General features: G+C 40.1%; 1 protein-coding gene across 1 annotated transcript in view; it reads left to right on the plus strand.

Annotated features, from left to right (window-relative positions):
- The window catches only part of dcc (DCC netrin 1 receptor), a 251,873-nt gene that overhangs the window by 126,336 nt on the left and 106,743 nt on the right, over nucleotides 1-18,794 (plus strand). Inside the window, exon 8 of the mRNA XM_037753405.1 lies at nucleotides 14,212-14,371. Within this exon, the coding sequence (XP_037609333.1) occupies nucleotides 14,212-14,371 (160 nt within the window). The remainder of the gene's footprint in view (nucleotides 1-14,211; nucleotides 14,372-18,794) is intronic.

Below are 18,794 nucleotides of genomic sequence, written 5' to 3' on the forward strand. Positions count from 1 at the left end.
ACACACACACACGCACACACTTTACTCTACCCCCACTCTACAACAGGAGTGTGTGTGGAGGGTGGGGGTATGGGAGTCTCTGTCTGTTGCCATGGTGACGGTAGCCTCCTCTCCTCTCCCATCCTCTATCCTGTGAGGACCAGATGAGTGTGTGTGTGTGTGTGTGTGTGAGTGTGTGTGTGTGTGAGTGTGTGTGTGACAGGTAGAGATACATATTAAGTGTTTGCCTGAGAGCACGAGGAAGAAAACCTGTGTGTGTGTGTGTGTGTGTGTGTGTGTTCTGACCATTTGACCAAAACACACAATGAAAACATCACTCACCTCACTTCCCACTCTTCACTGCATCCCTTACCTGTTTACACAAGTGATTGATTGAATATATTATAATCCTACGATCATAAAACAAAACGAGACAACGATGCTTCAGAACGTAGGTAAGAAACCAAATCTAATAAACAGCCATAAATAATTATTTCTTGGTTTGGTCACTCTGAAACCTAAATATTTGTATGTATTTCTCTTGAACGTCCAGACTGATGGATAAGCCTGCTATGATGCTGCATTCATGCTCAGTGCTTGTATTGAAAAAAAATGACTCTAACAGCAAGTAAGCTTATGAATGCAGTGCTCAGTGTCGGCTCTAAGCTGTTCAGGCTGTTTTCATACACTGTTCGTAAAGCTATCAGTGATGCAAACAAGTCGCTTTTTGGTGAATGTTGCTTGTTTTTCACATCAGTTTGGCTGGCTTGTGTGAATTGTCTAAATCCGAAGAGTTTTTTTTTGTTTTGGGGGTTGGGGGAGGACGGAGACAGGCGGATTCGAGCATGTGTGCAACTTGATTTTACAGAAATACATGAAATGACCACGACTTTTTGACAGCGCATTTCATGATGGTGACACAGAATGTGTTAAAATAAGCTACCGCCACTACGGCTGGTGTTTGTGTGTGTGTTTGAGAGAGAGACAGAGAGAGTTTGGAAGAGAAGGTGGACGACGCAATGTTTGTGTAAGTTATTAATAACTTACCCGTAACGCTACTTTGTCACTTTTATAAGTGTTTATAAGTTCACTTTCGCATTTTATAAATAATAATGCTAGATAAGACATGGGATTAAAAACATGTTCCCCCTTAAAAGTTTATTTTCACCCTCAATAAATGAACAATCATTTCCTCCCCATGTCTTGATAAACCTTACAGTGGAGACATCAATAGATGAATAAATATAATAAATAAGGTCTAATGATTCTTAATTAGAAAAGTTCTGATCAGGAATAAGCTTGGTTTTAATCATTAATAGCTTTTACAGACTGTGTGGGATAAAACACCACAAGATACGAAAACACTAAGGTGATGATTCTCTTCACCACGCAGATTTTGATTAGAGCAGTATATACATGTTAATTATTTTTTTTATGTAACTTGGAACTTACGTTGTACACTTGTATAACAGAAGTTGAGAATTATAAAGAATAACCCAGGAATGCTTCCATGACTGTATATTAGGTGAAAACGAATCACTGTAGTACACGTCAAAGTACCGAATGTTCCTCTGCAAAACTTTCCACTCCTTCACTTTCTCATCCTCCCTCTTATTTCCCTCTGCATGTTTCCTCTCTTTCTTCATCCGCCTCCCGTCTTCTTCACCGTGTCTTAATCTTTTATATTCTTTCCTCCCCTCCTCCTCAACCACCTCCTTCTTCTCCTTCCTCTTGTCCTCCACGTCTTTCTCCTCCTCTTCATGTCCCTCTTCCTCCTGACAGACAGGTTTTTTAGTGACAGACAGGTTGCGGGTCTGACTCTTTCTCCCCCACCTCTAAAACAACAAAACAAATCAAGAAACGGCAGCGATGTGTCTGCTGAGTGTCATTTCAATCCACCGCGAGCAGCAAGCGGCGACCCAGCGACGCCCAGACGCGTCTTCAAAGCACCTGGAGAGGACGGATTTAATGAAATTCAGTTCAATAACACCTGTTTGATATGGAGAGAGAGAGGGAGGCAGACAGAGAGTCTTACCTGCCTTTACGATTCATAGCAATTCAAGTGTTTATATATATATTTATATATATATATAATAGAATAAATCCAAAATGCAGACATTTGTCACAATACAATACTCTGTTTCAAAGCCAATATAATCCGATTCAGCCGTGATCAGCATTATATATATTTTTTTATTTAAATTTTGTATAAATCGGAACAAGAAAAAAAAGAAAGAAAAATCACTTACAATAGTAAACATAAGGATACCTAAGGAGTACATTTTCACCAACATGCTGCTGACTGGGTATTGTTAAGCTCAGTTCTCGGGTCAGTGCATCCCATTCTCACTCGTCAACACGTCGAATGCCAGCGCTTGGTCAGTACTAGGGATGCTCATTTTGAAAAATGTTCTTAACCGATAACCGACCCTCGTTAACCGATTATTAACCGTTAACTGACAGGGTTTGTGCCTCTTATCAGCTGCAGGAGCACAACAGATATTCGTTGACGGGAGTCCCCAGGTCACCCGTCCGGGAGCGATAACTTAGCAGCCACGATGCTGCGTGTAGTGTCGCGGACACGCAAACACTTTCCCAGTAAAAGTCTCCACCGCACATTTAGTTTAGTTTAGCAGGTTGTCAGCTGTGTCTGCCCGGCGTAACGATACTTTGTCTGCCCGGCATAACTTTAGCGAGTGGCCAACAGTGTGTGCTACGTTAGCAGCTCTAGCATTGCCGGAGGCTTCGTGCTCGCTGCCGCCGCCGCACACGTAGTCTGCGTAACTTTAGAGAGTTTCCAACAGACCGTGTTAGTGTGTTGGCGGTGAGTGTGAGGTTGTTGGTGGTGTTATAGCTGTGAACGTAGGTGTAGCAGACAGTGTGTGTACAGTTTATTTGTCGGTGAATAAATGCTACAAAACTACAACTCTTTCGCTCCGCTCAAGCGAGCTATAGATGGGAGCCGACTTCCTGTGTCGTGCAACTCCGGCTCCGCCTCTTAAGGTGGGCTGTTAAGGTGGACCAGCTTTTCTCCTTAAAGTGACGAGCCGCTCCTCTGAGCTGCTCAGCTTTTCAGTTAATTATTAACATTTCTTTTAACCGTTTTAACCGACAGCGTTAATCGGGTAAAATACTTAATGTCGGTTAACGGTTAAACGGTTAATTATGAACATACCTAGTCAGTGCCCCTCGGTGTTGGTGACCGACACACAGGGTACTTCTCTTTCGTAACATTTGGACGGACCGGGGACGGCGTGTCAATATACATCCGTTACATGCATAGTGTCCTTTCAAAATAAACTTCCGTTTTCACAGGAAGTTAGATTTAGGCAACACAACCACTGAGTCAGGGTTAGGAAACGGTCGTGGTTGACGTTAACTTCACTGACTAGCAGCTCACGTGACTCACAGGACTGACGATAACGACGAGTCCCGTGACTAAAGATGTGACAAAATAAATCAACGTTACTTTTAGTTTCACACGGGACACACACGAACACCGGTCTCCTGGTTGAAAATCTTGTGTTTCCTCTCAGTAACTTCACTGTCAGCACACAGATCGCTTTCTTAAATGAGAAGCGACATTTGTGGCGTCACCAGCCTATTTTATGATTCTACATGCTCATTTTGAAGACAGCTAACGCAATCCCCTGTAGTCATTCGTATACACTGAGCATGTTTTATTAACTTTGAAACTTTGAAATATTAATATTGTCAGTGATTTGCACTGGCATACATAGACTTTTCAATAAAAAAGGCATTTAAATACACTTTATTATAGTTTCATTTATCACATTCCTCTGCTCTGGCCTATTTCCAACTAGTGATTCTAGTTGCTTTTATTATGTTTTTGATTGCTGTTAAGCTGCTGTCATTGAAACTCAACACTTTCAAGTTAAAAGCATATCAGGAAAGGGAGGGATTATGCCCTTTACAGTCAAGGTGAATGAAGATAGTGTGAATTAACTTTATGTATTTCATTTTGACAGTTTGGTTCGGTTCACTGCTTTAGTTTTTGGTTTCTACCCTCCACATTTTCTCATAAAAAATTTTCCACATCACTCTCTTCTTCTCTCATTAGATCACTCTTCCTCTCTCTACCATTAAAAGCTTTGCATAAAAAAGTCACAAAAGAAGAGAGGGAGAGATGGAAGATGAGAAAAAAATATTTATCTTCTCTCCTCTCATAGCACTGATGTTTCTGCGACGTCGGCCTCTATCGATCGGAGAAAGTGGAAGGTCATCCATATTGTGTGTGCGTGCGTGTGTGTGTGTGCATTCTCGCCTATCGATCGGTTAGAGGTTGGAGGTTTGTACCTCACCGCCTACGCCTAAATGTGTCACCCTGCTGTGTGTGTGTGTGTGTGTGTGTGTGTGTGTTTATATGTGTGTGTTGTCACTTCCAACATTGATCCCCTTTGTGATGAAACACCTTCCCATCAGCCCCTTCATCATCACTCAGTAGGAGGAGGAAGAAAGGGGAAGTGTGTGTGTGTGTGTGTGTGTGTGTGTGTGTGTGTGTGTGTGCGCTCTTCACTTATTGAGTGAATCCTGCTGTTCAAAGAAAGCAGAACTCCAGGAATTGTTAAAAAAAAGATAATTAACTAAACACCAACTGACTCCCATGCAAACCCATTTGCGGCGTTATTTGATGGTCGGAGCAAGTCCCGTGTGAAACTAAAAATAACGTTGACTTATTTTGTCACGCCAGCCTTTAATCACGTGACTCGACGGTATCGTCAGTCCTGTGAGTCACTAGTCAGTGAAGTTAACGTCAACCGCAACTGTTTCCTAACCCTAACTAAGTGGTTGCCTAAACCTAACTTCCTGTGAAAAAGGAGGATTATTTTGAAAGGACACTGTCCATGTAACGCCGTCCCTGGTCCGTCCAAAATGAACGTAAGACAGGTACCCCGCGTGTCGGTCTCAGATGCTAAGGGGCACTGACCAAGCGAGGGTATTTGACAACTTGAGAGTGAGAATGTGTTGTAATGGTACACAAAATCTACCAAAAACATGTTTTAGTATGTATAGCTCTAATGTCGCACGTAGAGTCATGCTTTGCTATGTTTTTGGTGCAGCAGGAAAAACAAAAGGAGTGCTCATACTCAAGACTTTCTGTTTTCAAATTTGACACAGTTCAATTTGACTTTTAACCATGATGTTTTCCCTTACCCTAACTAAGTGGTTTTCTTGCCTCAACCTAACTGCGAACGTTGGTGTGGCGTACAAATTAAACGCAAAAAGCGACGTACAAATGACACACGAAAAGGCTCAAATGCATACACATAACAAGAGGAATGTCCATGTAATGTCATGGTAGTTATACCCCTCCCCTCGAGACCGGCTTGGCAGCTTGTGCTCATTTATATAAATCAGTGGATTATTTCCCAACAGCTGCATTTCGTGATCATTTGTACAGGGCAGTGGATAATTCCTGAACAACTGCAGCTCATGCTCATTTACATGCTTATTTATAGCGGGGCTCAAGCACAGTAATGGATGCATTCAGTCGATGGCGTTGCAAATGAAAATAAATATTTGTTTTTCCAGAGACACAATTTTGGTTCAACTATGTCGGCCCTCAGTTGGAGACTAATCTACACATGATGCATTCCATTTTTCTCAAAATCCAACACAGAATAACAAACAGTCTTTGTGTCGCCGGACAAATTCAACATTTCTTTAAAAGTTTGATCGAATCAACCAAGAACTCAAACTCCATGCTATGTTTCATTTTTTTATCTTGTGCTGTCAGTCCAGGATTCTGTAGTAAAACTATTCAAAACATGAGGTATTAAAATAGAGTGAGATAAGAGGAGAAGGCTTTACGTCTGGTAGAAAGCTGAGATAGGGAGAGTCTGAGGCAAAAACATCAGAGGAAGTGAGATAAAGCTGGATAAATCTGGTTTCACAGAGTTGTTACACACTGGGACACCAGGCAGCAAAAATCCTTCATATGAGTTAGTCTTAACACATTTAGTCACTCCTTAGTCTAGAGGAACACATCTGAACTACTACTGGTTACATTTTTATGTATTATTTATTAACTTTGACCGTCATTGCCGGTGACCTTTCAATGAGATGACGGCTGTCTGTGATGTGACCTGGAGGCACCCTATGATGGGCGATGCCTAGCCCTGATCCAGGACCATGATACACACAGCAGTATGCATCCGGGAATCGGACATTTCACTACTCATCAACTCATAAAATGAAGTATGTGCAACTTGCTGGAAATGCAAAGTCACTGAATGGTAGGAAATCGTTCTAGCGACTTATAAGTTGGTGAAAAATGATGTCATAAACATAAATTGCTCCAATCGAGAGAGAAGGTATTGCATGTGGAGTGCTGCTCATCAGCAGTGTGCTCAGTGCTGGAAGATATAGGGCAGACAACGGTTATGTGATATGGCCAACTTAAATGGAGGCTCTTTTTATATAACTAAAAATGGTTATGCCTAGTACATTTTGAAGGAAACATGATTACTGCCTGGGTTGTGTTCACTCGCAATGCTTTTTCCAGTTTGGGAACGTGTTTTGAGTTGCCTAAAACATAAAAATATTCATCATTCTTTAGTTTTCACAAGCAGAAATGAGGAAAACATTATGAATGTTCTGCAGATTTGTTCAGTTTGAATAATTTATAGCTTTTCAGTGTATTTGCTATTGCAGATTAGTAGTATATAGACGTTTTTTTTTCTTTCTTTTCATTTCTATTTTCGATATTCCTGCGCTACATTTTGCCTCTGCACTTTGCACTGGACACTGGTAAGTCAACCCGGTTTCACGGGGGGGCATATAAATGCCATATAAATATAAAGGCATGTCATGAGTACTCGTTCTAGCGTTTGTGCGTGTCATTGGTATGCCACGCAATCGTCCGCAGTTAGGTTCAGGCAAGAAAACCACTTAGTAAGGGTAAGGGAAAACGTCATAGTTGGGCTTAAAATAAGTACGTGAAACGTACCGAAACAACTACGGAAAACACGTTGCAAACATCAACAAAGAAACGTGACAAACGTCACGTAACTTACACAACACAATACCGGTCAACAACGGTCTTGAACTCAGGTCTCCTGGTTAAAAGTCCGGTGTTTGTTGGACCCGCCCACCATAAGTGGTCTTTCTCTCTTTTTATACTACGCCACTAACTCTTACTGTAGTATTTATTCGTGGATGAGTTTACATTGCAGTTAGTACAGGATACGTGGCGTACAAATGAAACGCCGAAATTAAGAAAGGTGTACTTATTGCGTGCTAAACGCCTTGCGCATTACTCCGGCATTTATACGTCTTTTCGTGCGAACTGGCTGGTTATGTTGTGGTGAAAGTCAGCGTAGGTGTGATTGAAAGGAAATAAGTAGTGTGCTAACAACACTCTGGTGTGTATTAAGGTTAAAATAACTTGACGTTGTGTTGGGTTACACTCTGAGCTTGGATTATTTCTCAGAACCACTGATTATTACAGGCTGATAAGGCTGTTAGGTCAGCTCTCTAAGGTCCCCTCAGTCTGTGTTGTGTTTTTTTCTGCACTGATGAGGGTCTCAAAGTTCGCTGTGTGACCTGTGTTTCCTGCTTTTGCAGTAAAAACATCAGGGATCCAGACACAGCGAATGTCTAACACGGCAGAAAAACACCTGAAATTACTGCACTGTAACACAGCTTTTACCGAAAATTACACACACACACAGCATACACAGCTTTCAGGTTCAATTAATGTACACACACACACACACACACACACACACTCAGCTTTCACAGTGAATTACTACAAACAGACACACACTGTCACGAGCAGCTTTATAGCTACAGACACACACAGAGCTTTCACAACAAATTAGACAACACATACACACTCCATGCCTCACAATGCCTCTGGTACAGTAAAGGAGCAGTCCGACATTTAGGTTCATCTTTTTGTTTTTGACTTCCCCAGAGTCAGTTTCATCTCATACGCGCCCATTACAGAGATAGATCCAAGATGTGTTTAGCCTGTGTTTAGCAGGGGGAAACTGCTAGCATAGCTCCATCAAACAATAATAATAAAAAAAATCCTCCCTCCAAAAACTCCAAAGCTGTCTGACTTATATGTTGGGTCTCGTTTCTTGAACATGAACTGAAATATATATGTAAAAATGAGACTTCGTGATTCGGCAACTTGCTTGTTAGCTAGCGTGATACAAGTTAGAAACATCGAATCAGAGAACCTCAAATTCCTTTGCAGTGCAGCTAGAAGTAGGGTGAAGTTGCCCAATATATACAATATCACAACAATATCAATATCAATATCAATATCAATACTATCTTACTTTACAATATCAATACAATATCTCACTTTTTTAACCCAAGTGTTGACTCTCTGATCGTCGACCGCTGGAGGCGAACCAACCCGGTTAAGTATACAATGGCATCACTCCAACATGGCGGCTTGCAAGCTAGATAGCTAGGTAGAATTTACGAAAATAAATTTGTCGTATCTTTTGTTTTAACAACTTTTTTAAAATTAGATTTTATGCTAAGGTTCTAATATATTTGGGCGGTAAAAATGCCAAAACATGCACGTGTCACGTCCTCTTTAAAAAAAGGCTCACATATATTTCGATTAATGGTTCAAAAAGGCTAAATAATATCCTAAAACAACTTGGCAATGTAGTTTTTAGAAAACATGAGGAAAGTATTGCATTTGTTGGGGACTATTTGCAGCAGTGGATTAGTACACATTTGGTGCATTTATAGCAGCAGGATGGTGTATTTGGGATTGAGTCAAAGTAAACAACAGTGTGTGTGTTCATGATAATGAAGGAACATGTCACTCAGCGCAACGGTGCGGCTCATTGATGTGTATTTGACAACTTAAAAAACTATTAAAATTAACTAGCAACATATGTTTTAACAACAATGGAGCTCAATAACACAGAAGAAGGAGATATATCAGGCTTTCATACATACACAAATACTTGTTAGTAGATACATTTATTGTTGGTTTGGGTCTGTACATGGAATTTGTTGACTATAAGAAAAATATAGAATAGCACCAGAGTTAAACTTTAATTAATGTCAAAGAGAAAATATATAAAAACGTAAATGTCAAAAGATGCTATCAGATTATGGTGTTGTTTTTTATTTCCACCTGTGGTATCTGCTTTTTTCTGTGTCTACGTGCCCTTTTCAACTTTTATCCATTCAAGTCAGTTTCCATCTTCAGGTCACTTCGGTCAAACAGTACACACACACACACACACACACACACACACACACACACACACACACACACACACACACACACACTCAAGATATTAGAGATTTTACTCACTCACCCGCAGCCACAGTCGTGGAGATTTACAGGAATAAATATCCATTTTAGAGGAATTTAAAACTAGAGGGCAGAGAGAAGTGTGCATGCGTGTGTGTGTGTACGTCTCTGTGTGTGTGTAGTACAGACATTTTTAACGGCAGCTGGCTGAAATGAGCCCTGAAATTGAGTGCAGAGAGAGAGAGAGGCAGTATGAATGTGAAACAGAGTGAAGCTGAAGCAAGTGAACGAGCTCAGCAGTCTTCTTCTGCATAAGGTTAAAAAGGAAAGAGAGAAAGAGAGCGGGGGAGAGAGGGATATGGAGAATATTTACAGGCAAAATGATAAGGGGGGGAAGAGATTTAGTGTCCGTTTCAAATATCAGTTCCCCTTAAAGGAACAGTGTTTAACATTTCGGGGGATCTATTAGCAGAAATGGAATATAATATTCTTCATTTCATTAGCGCATAATCACCTGAAGCTAACAATCATTGCGTTTTCATTAGCTTAGAATGAGCCCTTCACATCTATATAGGGAGCGGGTCCTCTTCACGGAGTCCGCCATGTTTCTACAGTTTCTTCACGACCTTAAAAAGAAAGTGGGACATGGCCATAAAGTGGAGGGGCCAATGACCCCCTTGGAAACCCTAGTTCCAGGCACCCATGATGCAAACCATAAGCACTTTTCAAATTGATCTGAAAGATCCAATAAATGAAGAGTCGTCTTCATTCACCTCTTTTATTGCCATATGGTCATATAGTTGTGGTCCTGACGGTTCATGAAATAAAATCCAGAGTCCTCTTTGGCTGAGACTGAGGCAAGGCCGAGAAAAAATGTGATCGATTCCGAGACCTAGACCTACAAAAAGTGGTCTTGAGATCGGTTTTAAGTACTACAACTCCGGCAGTTAGCAGCAGCAGTACCAGTTAGCAGCAGCAGCAGCAGTAGTAGATATCAGCAGCAGTAGACAGCATTGTAGCAGTCAAACGAAACACTAGGTGTTATTGTATATGGCAGTCACAACAGCATACAGCCGTGTTACCAGAGAGCAGCAACGACAGCAGCAGCAGCAGCAGATTAGACGCATGCAGCCAGTTGTTGTCATGGACAGCTCTGTAATGTGAACAGGTGTATAGTCAGCTAATGATCGGCTGCTCTGGGTGTTACCAGTGACTTCATATTCCTGCCTGAACGTATGCTAAAAGCTGAAAAGCTAAAAGAAACAACATTTTGTCGAGACAAAAATTCATACTTCAGGTCTCTTACAAAAACGGCTTCAAACAATCTGTTCACCCCCCCTTTACAGTTTTCTTTTGTTTTTGTTTTTGATTTCCATTAATAAATATATTCATACATTTGCATGAAGCCAGCATATTTGCCCACGCCCATGTTGATAAAAGTATTAAATACTTGACAAATCTCTTTTTAAGGTACATATTGAACAGATAAAAAGATGTGATTAATTTATAAAAAATAAATTGCATGATTGTCCATAGTTAATCGTGATTAATTGCATTTAAATATATGTATATCTATATGTATACAGTATACAGTGCCTGTTCTTGGGGTGTATATAATTTGAATGTCAGTAGAAACGTACACTGTGTTTTCTCCATTTATGTATAAGTTATATTTTTCCAGGTGCATTGTTTTTAGATAACACGCACACACACACACACACACACACACACACACACACACACACACACACACAAATCATATTGCTTGTAGAAATCTCAGAGCTGCAACCAAACTCTTCTAAAGATCATTCAGGCAGCAGAAACAATATAAATGCAGAACAGCTAGTAGAAAATGGACAGAGTGATGGAAAAAAGAGGCTCTGTGTGTGTGTGTGTGTGTGTGTGTGTGTGTGTGTGTGTGTGTGTGTTCACGTTCGTGTGCGTAGGTATCATCGGTCGTCGGGCAGACTGCAGTGTTATTTGCAGCACTTATTCAGATTGTTTTCCAGCTCTTCTTCTGTGGTGTCTGACTCTATTATTTAGCTTACCCGTCTATTTTCGGCAGAAAGTGACGCTTTACTGCTCAGCGCCGGCTCGGCTTTCGGGCCGGGTCATCGAGCAGGAACGAATCCGCCCTTCACACCCCGAAATCTCATCTCACGGAGACGAGAGGAGGTGTGTTAACACCCCCTCTGTTTCCATCTACCCCTCTTTTTCTCCCACTTTCTCCACCTTCTGTTCTTTCCCTTCATCTCCTCGTCTTTCCTCCTCTTTCCTTCCTTGTGTCCTTTTTCTCTTTTCCTCTACTTCTCCCCTTCTGTCTTCCTTTTCTTCCTCCACCTCTTAATCTTTCTCTTCTTTTACTTCCTCAATCTGCTCTTTCTCCTCCTTTGTCCTCTTTTTCTTCCTCCCCCTCTCCCTCCTAATTCCTCTTTCTCTTCCTTCATCTACGCTTCTTTTCATCTTCTTTCTCCATCTTTTTTCTCCTTTATTTACCTCGTCCTCCTCCTCTCTATCTTTCTTTTCATCACGTCATATAGTGTGAAATGTATGTGTGTGTTCAGTGAAGCTTTATTGACATGTACAGACATGTCACAAGCATTTAGACTCTGTGGAGAGTCACAACCTTTGACCCCAGGGATAGATTGGATTTTTCTCAGTTTATGATGGAGGGATAGGGAGGATAGGACAGGGGAGGAGTTGTGAGGACAGTTGATGGTACCAGTTTGGCTTTAGGTGATCAGTTTTCAGTTGGGTCAAACACTAAAATGTAAGAAAACTCATCAGCTGTGGTATGTACCTGTGTGTGTTTCTGTGTGTGTGTGTGTGTGTGTGTGTGTGTGTGTGTGTGTGTGTGTGTTTGTGTGTGTGAACATTGCTTATTGCTGCGTTCTGCCTTGGGGTATGTCTATAGCAGTATAATTAGTGGCAACTTCAAAGCAGGAACTGCTTGATCCCACACATCTCACACACTCTCCCGGGCAACTGCAGGCCTTTCTCACTCTGCGCTCTTCTCAGCACTCGTGTTCCTGTGGAGTTGTGAAACGTCGTCAGTGACGACCAAAGTACTGTCGCAGTTCAGCATCCTCATTTAGCCAAACAGCCCAACTACCTGGAAGTGTTTTTGCTCTGCACGTTCTATCGAGGATATTATGGGAGCTGACTTGTGTAAACTTTTGGATAGACAAGGATCCTTGCATGCATTTCTTTTCAACCAGCTGAGATAGTGGAGAATATGTCACAATTTTTATACTGCAATTACAATGTGTCACCACATTTTTGGTGGATTAGTATGGAGGACGGAACCTGCCAGAAATCTAAAATAAATTAATTAAAAAAAGAATGACTCAATGAATTAATAAATAAATCAATATGTTGTTGAATGTATTAAAAATAATATTAAAAATAAATGTAGCCTTTAATAATTGATAAAATGTGAGGTAAATTTCTGCTTTAATTTATTTGTATTTATTTATCTTTGTATTAATTCTCTTATTTATTTACTCTTCTATCTATTTTTCCATTTTATATATTTAAGTGTTTATTTATATTTATTTTTAAATGTATTTATTTATAAATAATTGTTGTATTATTATTATTTTATTACATGTTGACTGACAGCCCCCTCATTTGCATAATGAGGCAGAAATGCAGAAAGATATGTGTGAAGAAATGTATAAAAAATAATAGAAAAATAAATAAGCTTGGGAAAATTAATAAGGGTTGAAATGCAAAGGGAAAATCATACAGAAATAAATAAATTCATAAATACATAAGTAAATATATACATAAATAAATTTAAAATAAATAAAAACAAATGCAAAAATAAATAAATACAAAACAAATGCAAACATAAATTAATAAATAAATGCAAAAATAAATGAATAAATACAAAATAAAAAAATAGATACATTTGATAAATAAAGTTTCATTTTATCAATTAATTAATAGCTACATTGATTTTTAATAATTGTTTTGCTACATTTAATGACTTATTTATGTATTTAGTTATTCATGAATGTTGTTTGTAATGTTTCTTATATTAGAATTGAAGCGTATTCTTACTAAATAAATATAAAGTGGAGATTGATGCTGAAATCCTTCAGGACAAGTTTCACATGATCCTAAATACAGAAGGTGATCAACAGCAAAACTATGAAACAATGTAAGCATAAAACAGATCAAGATTAGAAATCGTCCTTTTTCATTTTGTTTTCATTTTCATTCTTCAGTGTTGTAAGTACTTGAAAAATAATCTACATATTCAGGAAAATGTGTCTCATTTTTGTCTTAACTTATTCAGGAATTGTTCAGATTCTACTTCAGGATGGAAAATCGACCATATAGTCTATATACTGTATATATATAATATATAATATAACTCCACTATACATATAGTTATTCCAGAAACCAATAACTTCAAACTTCTCAAAGGAACAAAATCCTAATTTTTAAGTTTTTTTAATGTTTGAATTAATCCAGCAAGTCTGAGCTGTCAGTCATTAATGAGATCATCACATTATTGTAAGATTTGGTTTAATGTGAGGAGGCAGCAGTCTTTACATTTAGATTGTTGATATCTGTTGATTGATGGCTAAAGCCTTCAGATGCTCTGCCGCTTTTTCTTCTAGCCTGTGATCTTCTTTACCACTCTTCTTCCTCCTTTTCTTCCTTCTTGTCTCTTCCACCGTCTTTTCCGTTCCTTATCTGCTCATCTCATTTGTCATTTGCTCCTTTTGTTTTTTCTTTGCTCTGCTGCCTGCACCTCACCTCCCCTCCACCTCCACCTCCTTGTCCCTGCTTCTCCTCCCTTCCTCCCCTCCTTCCCTCTCCCCTGGATGAACTGTTAACAGAGGCCACGTCCACTCAGTATAGACCCGCCCACACACCTCCTCCTTCTCCTCGCCCTCCTCCTGCTCCTCCTGCTCCTTCTGGCACCCCCTTGACTTACTCCTCCTCCTCTGATCCCCCACCAGTGTCCCCCAGCCCAGGCGTTGCCCTCCCCTCTGCCCCCCGCGACCTGGTCCCTGTCCTAGTGTCAAGCCGATTTGTTCGACTCAGCTGGCGCCCCCCGGAGGAGACCGGAGGAGCCGTGCAGACCTATGGCATTTATTACTCCCAGGACGGAGTCGAGAGGTAAGATGGGAATTTATTTTCTTTGTGTCCGTTTGGTCAGACATGGATTCTGACTCCAAGGTGGCGGTTTACAAAATCTCCGATTTCTTTTCTCTCTATGTGGCCCTAATACTCCGTAGTACATTTGCACTTGGGCCCTCACTGCATTAGACTTATATAATATATATTTAGACTATAGGCTGTGTTACCTTCATCACAATGCTCAAATGTTTTGCGGCTCCAGACAGATTTTTTATTTTATTTTTTTGCCTAAAATGGCTCTTTTGATAGTTAAAGTTGCTGACCCCTGGTCTAAGGGCTTTTATTGTGAAAGGTAAGAGAAGGAGTTGATCTGGTCTTCGCTGCCTTTGTCAAGGTTGAAATGAGTAATACAATTTGCCGTCTTGGTTCAGCCTCCGTCTTGTTGTTTCATAAAAATAACCGCAACTCAACTCGCTCCGCACAACTTGACTGGATGATGCCTTTATCGGCGGTGCGAAAGCTCAGAAATGTCAACCTTGTTTCAAAAACAAAGTGCGCCCCATTTTCGCCGCGTAATATTCACGTTCTGTATAAAAGTACTCAAAAAGTATACACATATTGACGTGCAAATTAATTGCATGGAAAAACTCCCCCTGGGCTCACCAAAGTCCATCTGTCCTCTGGGGACCATGAATGTTTGTACAAAATTTCGTGACAACCCATTCAATAGTTGCTGAGATATTTCAGTCTGGACCAAAGTGAAGGACAGACAAACCAACTGGAAGACCAACATTGCCATCCATAGAGTCACACAGCCAGCATGGCATAGTCTTGAAGGTGTGTGAACCATAGTTAGGGATGGGTACCAAAACTTGGTATTAAACGGGCCTCTGGGATAAATTATTAAAGATCGGAATATTGATGAACTCTTTTATCTGTACTTTTGAACGTTTTGGTGGAATTTATTATGATGCTGCAGCATGGAAGTGAACCAGGTGAAGTGAAGAATACTTGAGTTCATGACAACTACGTTCATTACTGTAAGGGCAATAAAACCTTCACGAGTAAAAAGCCAACACTTTATCAACACACCTGTTCAACAAGCATAAACATGCAGCAGTTAAACATGTAGAAAAGCGATATTTCAATCTGCAATCTTTAATCTCCTCAGTCTCTTATTCACCACCGCTATATTCATACAAGCACAGCGTGCTAGCTCTGCTAATAGCTAATAGTTACAAACAAGCTAAAACTATTTAGCTTAGTTTACCATGTATCTTAAAATTTGACAAATTCTTGTAAACTTGGCTGCTGCTTAGACAAAGCAGCCCTTCCTCCCTCCATCAGCGCTACCGCTAGCGCAGGCAGTGAATCACATCAGGAGAGGGAGGAGGAGGACAGAGGACAGGAGGAAGGACTGATACTGACTCATGTCTGTGCTCTTCATTCTTTTCTAAACTTCATTCATGAATATTATTTATTTTATTGACATTTTAGATTTGTTTCCTGTGAGATATTAGAGTGATTTTGCTGTTGTAAATGTTACCGTTACTGCTCTAGAAAAAACATTTAGTTATATCTTAAATATAAACAAATTGTAAGTTAAAATTTTAAATAATATATTAAAAGCATTTACTTATTAATGAAAAAGAACCAATGAGTATAGACGAGTAGTAGCATCAATAAAAGCCTAACGATACCCGTCCCTAACCCATAATACTGTAGAAAAGGAAACTCCATGTTGTTGAATTTTAAAGGCACAAAGGATGTGCTAACAGTATGTTAAAGACAACACTTCTTTCCTTTGACCACAGCTCTGCTACACACAGCAGCTCGGAGCGTTTAGTAGAAAAAGCTCTGGGTGACATATTGGCGAGTCCCCCGCTGATGTTAAATGGTAACCTCTGACAGTCGGGGCTCCAGCTGAAGGCTTTCACACCCAGGCTTTTAAGCTTTGTTACCTCGGGGACGAACCGGCCTGCAGTGCTTTCGGGGCTCTGAACGGTACACTGGACAAAAGAGCCACTGAAGTTTCATCATGAAACAATACAACAGAGAGATTCTGTCAGTCCTAATGACTTACAGGAAGAACAGAGGCAGAGGTTTTTGTCAGTTCTAATGACTTGAGAGGAGGGAGGAAGACTTAGAGGGAAAACAATGAATTATAGGAGCGAGGGAGATGGCAGGAAGGGAAAGTGGGGATGATTTTTTTTGTGTCAGTTTTCATGACTTCCAGGAAATATATTAACAGAAAGATCAAGAGAGAAAATGGAAAAAGAAGGGAAGCAGAAAACATTAGATGGAGGCAAATATGAATCTTATCTCGGCTTATCATACTGCTTATTATTTTCAGAATATGTTAGCGTACTCATTTCGCATGGTAGTGGTACTTCACCTATTATAGGCCTGTTTTTATGAAAAATGCAATATGAAATTATTTGGATTTTGTTCATGTAAAAGAAACATCACTCAATGGAGCAGAACACATACAAGGTTGGCTTGTATTTTATTCAAGGATGATTTTTCTCAGATATTGTGCGAAAGCAGTGTCAGCCAATCACAGCAAGTGACGTCACACATGGCAATGCATGGTTACAACAATGGCAGATGAATCGATATGATATGTTTACGTCACACAGCAGCCGACGCTCTCTGATAAAGTTCATATAAACCACATCCAATATGTTGTCCATGTCCCCTACATTCTGATAAAGAAATAGTTTGAACATATTTACATGATAAACCAGCTGTTGGTTTGCCACAGCCTCAGTCTCTGTGTATTTTATGACTGCAGACAACATTAATCTCAGCAGACCAAGGCTCCAGAGCCTTCTGACAGACAGTGGGTCTGAGAACTCACTCTGCACCTCTTAATTTACGTCCAGTGCCAATGCAGGAAGTAGCACGTCCTATATGTCCAGAGGCAGAAAGCACTGCTGTCGTTTTGAAGCCTCGAGTTTGGCATTTTGAGGTCGCTATCTTGTTTTTTTGCATCCAGAAGTGACACGAGAGGGTGGAGCTAAGTACAACCGAACGCTGGCGAACAGAAAAGCACACTGTGAAAGGGTTAAAAGTTGTAAGACGAAACAAGGTAGCCACGCCCTAAAGCATCCGCTGCTTTATGGTCTATTTGACTCTAAATGGGACCATAATTTACTAAATGAACATCATGCTGTATTGAAGAAGACTTGAAATTAACGAATGAGACCATGAACTCATGTTTACAATGTTTACTGTTGTAATAAATCAAGTGAGAAGTAGGCTCATTTTCTCATAGACTTCTATACAATCAGACTTCTTTTTGCAACCAGAGGAGTCGCCCCCTGCTGGCTGTTAGAAAGAATGCAAGTTTAAAACATTTCCATATTGGCTTCACTTCTCAGACCCACAGGTAGCCCACTGGTCGGGCTGGTGGAGGGGCAAGTAGCAGGTCTGACTTTTCTAACAGGAAACCAAAGTTTGTGTCCTGTTAGAACTAACTTTTTCTGTAACCACAATCTTTACCTAACCTTAACCGTACTGCACAAGACTAAGAGTCTACAGCCATGCTAGCAGCTCTGTGACAGCAGCGTTTTGACCTAAATGCTAACGAAAGATTGCTGACATGCTGATGTTAAGCAGGTATAATGTTTAGCATGTGCACCATCTTGTTTAACTTGTTAGCATGCTAATATTTGCTGATGATGGGAATGCCATTAGTTTTGGAGGAATTTAGTCATAAACCAAAGTATTGAACAATTGTTTTGACCTGATGACGGTGCTAGAGGGAAAGTTAAGGGATCACCAAAATGATTACAAAAAAACATTTTCAACACTCGGTGTTTCTATATCAGGGATGGATATCATTTGAGATTTTGGCTCCAGCTTCCTCACTGACTGCTTGTTGCCACTTAGTCGATCAGTTAGCCATAGCTTAAACATTAGCCTCATTTGTTTTCTTCACATTTAGTTGAATCTTTTCCATGAGAAGTCGGACAGTAGCTGCTTGCACCTCCTCTTTGTGCAGATTACTTTGATGCTGAAGAAAAAGTCTAAACATGATGATTACAAGGCAAATCTGAAGTTATAAGGAGCATCTTTCTCCATGATTTCTATACAGACATCTGATGGAAAATGTGTCAGTCAGGTTCTAAGAGTGAACACAGAGACGACATTTTAAATCCAACGCTATGGGAGAATATAACGTTTATATAATTTAGAGAAATGGGTTGATGGAAAATTTGGACTGAATTTGTAAATTTGAACAACTCATACATGGACCTTTTGTTAATGCCATGGTCAAGTGCACTCACTGGTGCTTGAGGATGAGTTTGACGACGCTGCAGTTGTATCATCAGCACAAGGTCGAGCAGAAGAGGGTAAAACAAATATACAGGAGGGAAAAGAGAGAGGTGGAAACTGAGAGCTCATGAGAATATCAGAAGAAGCACCGCAAAGATGAGAAGGAATAATGAAAATGGAA

The sequence above is a fragment of the Sebastes umbrosus genome, chromosome 19 (genome assembly GCF_015220745.1).
Source record: "Sebastes umbrosus isolate fSebUmb1 chromosome 19, fSebUmb1.pri, whole genome shotgun sequence".
NCBI lineage: Eukaryota > Metazoa > Chordata > Actinopteri > Perciformes > Sebastidae > Sebastes > Sebastes umbrosus.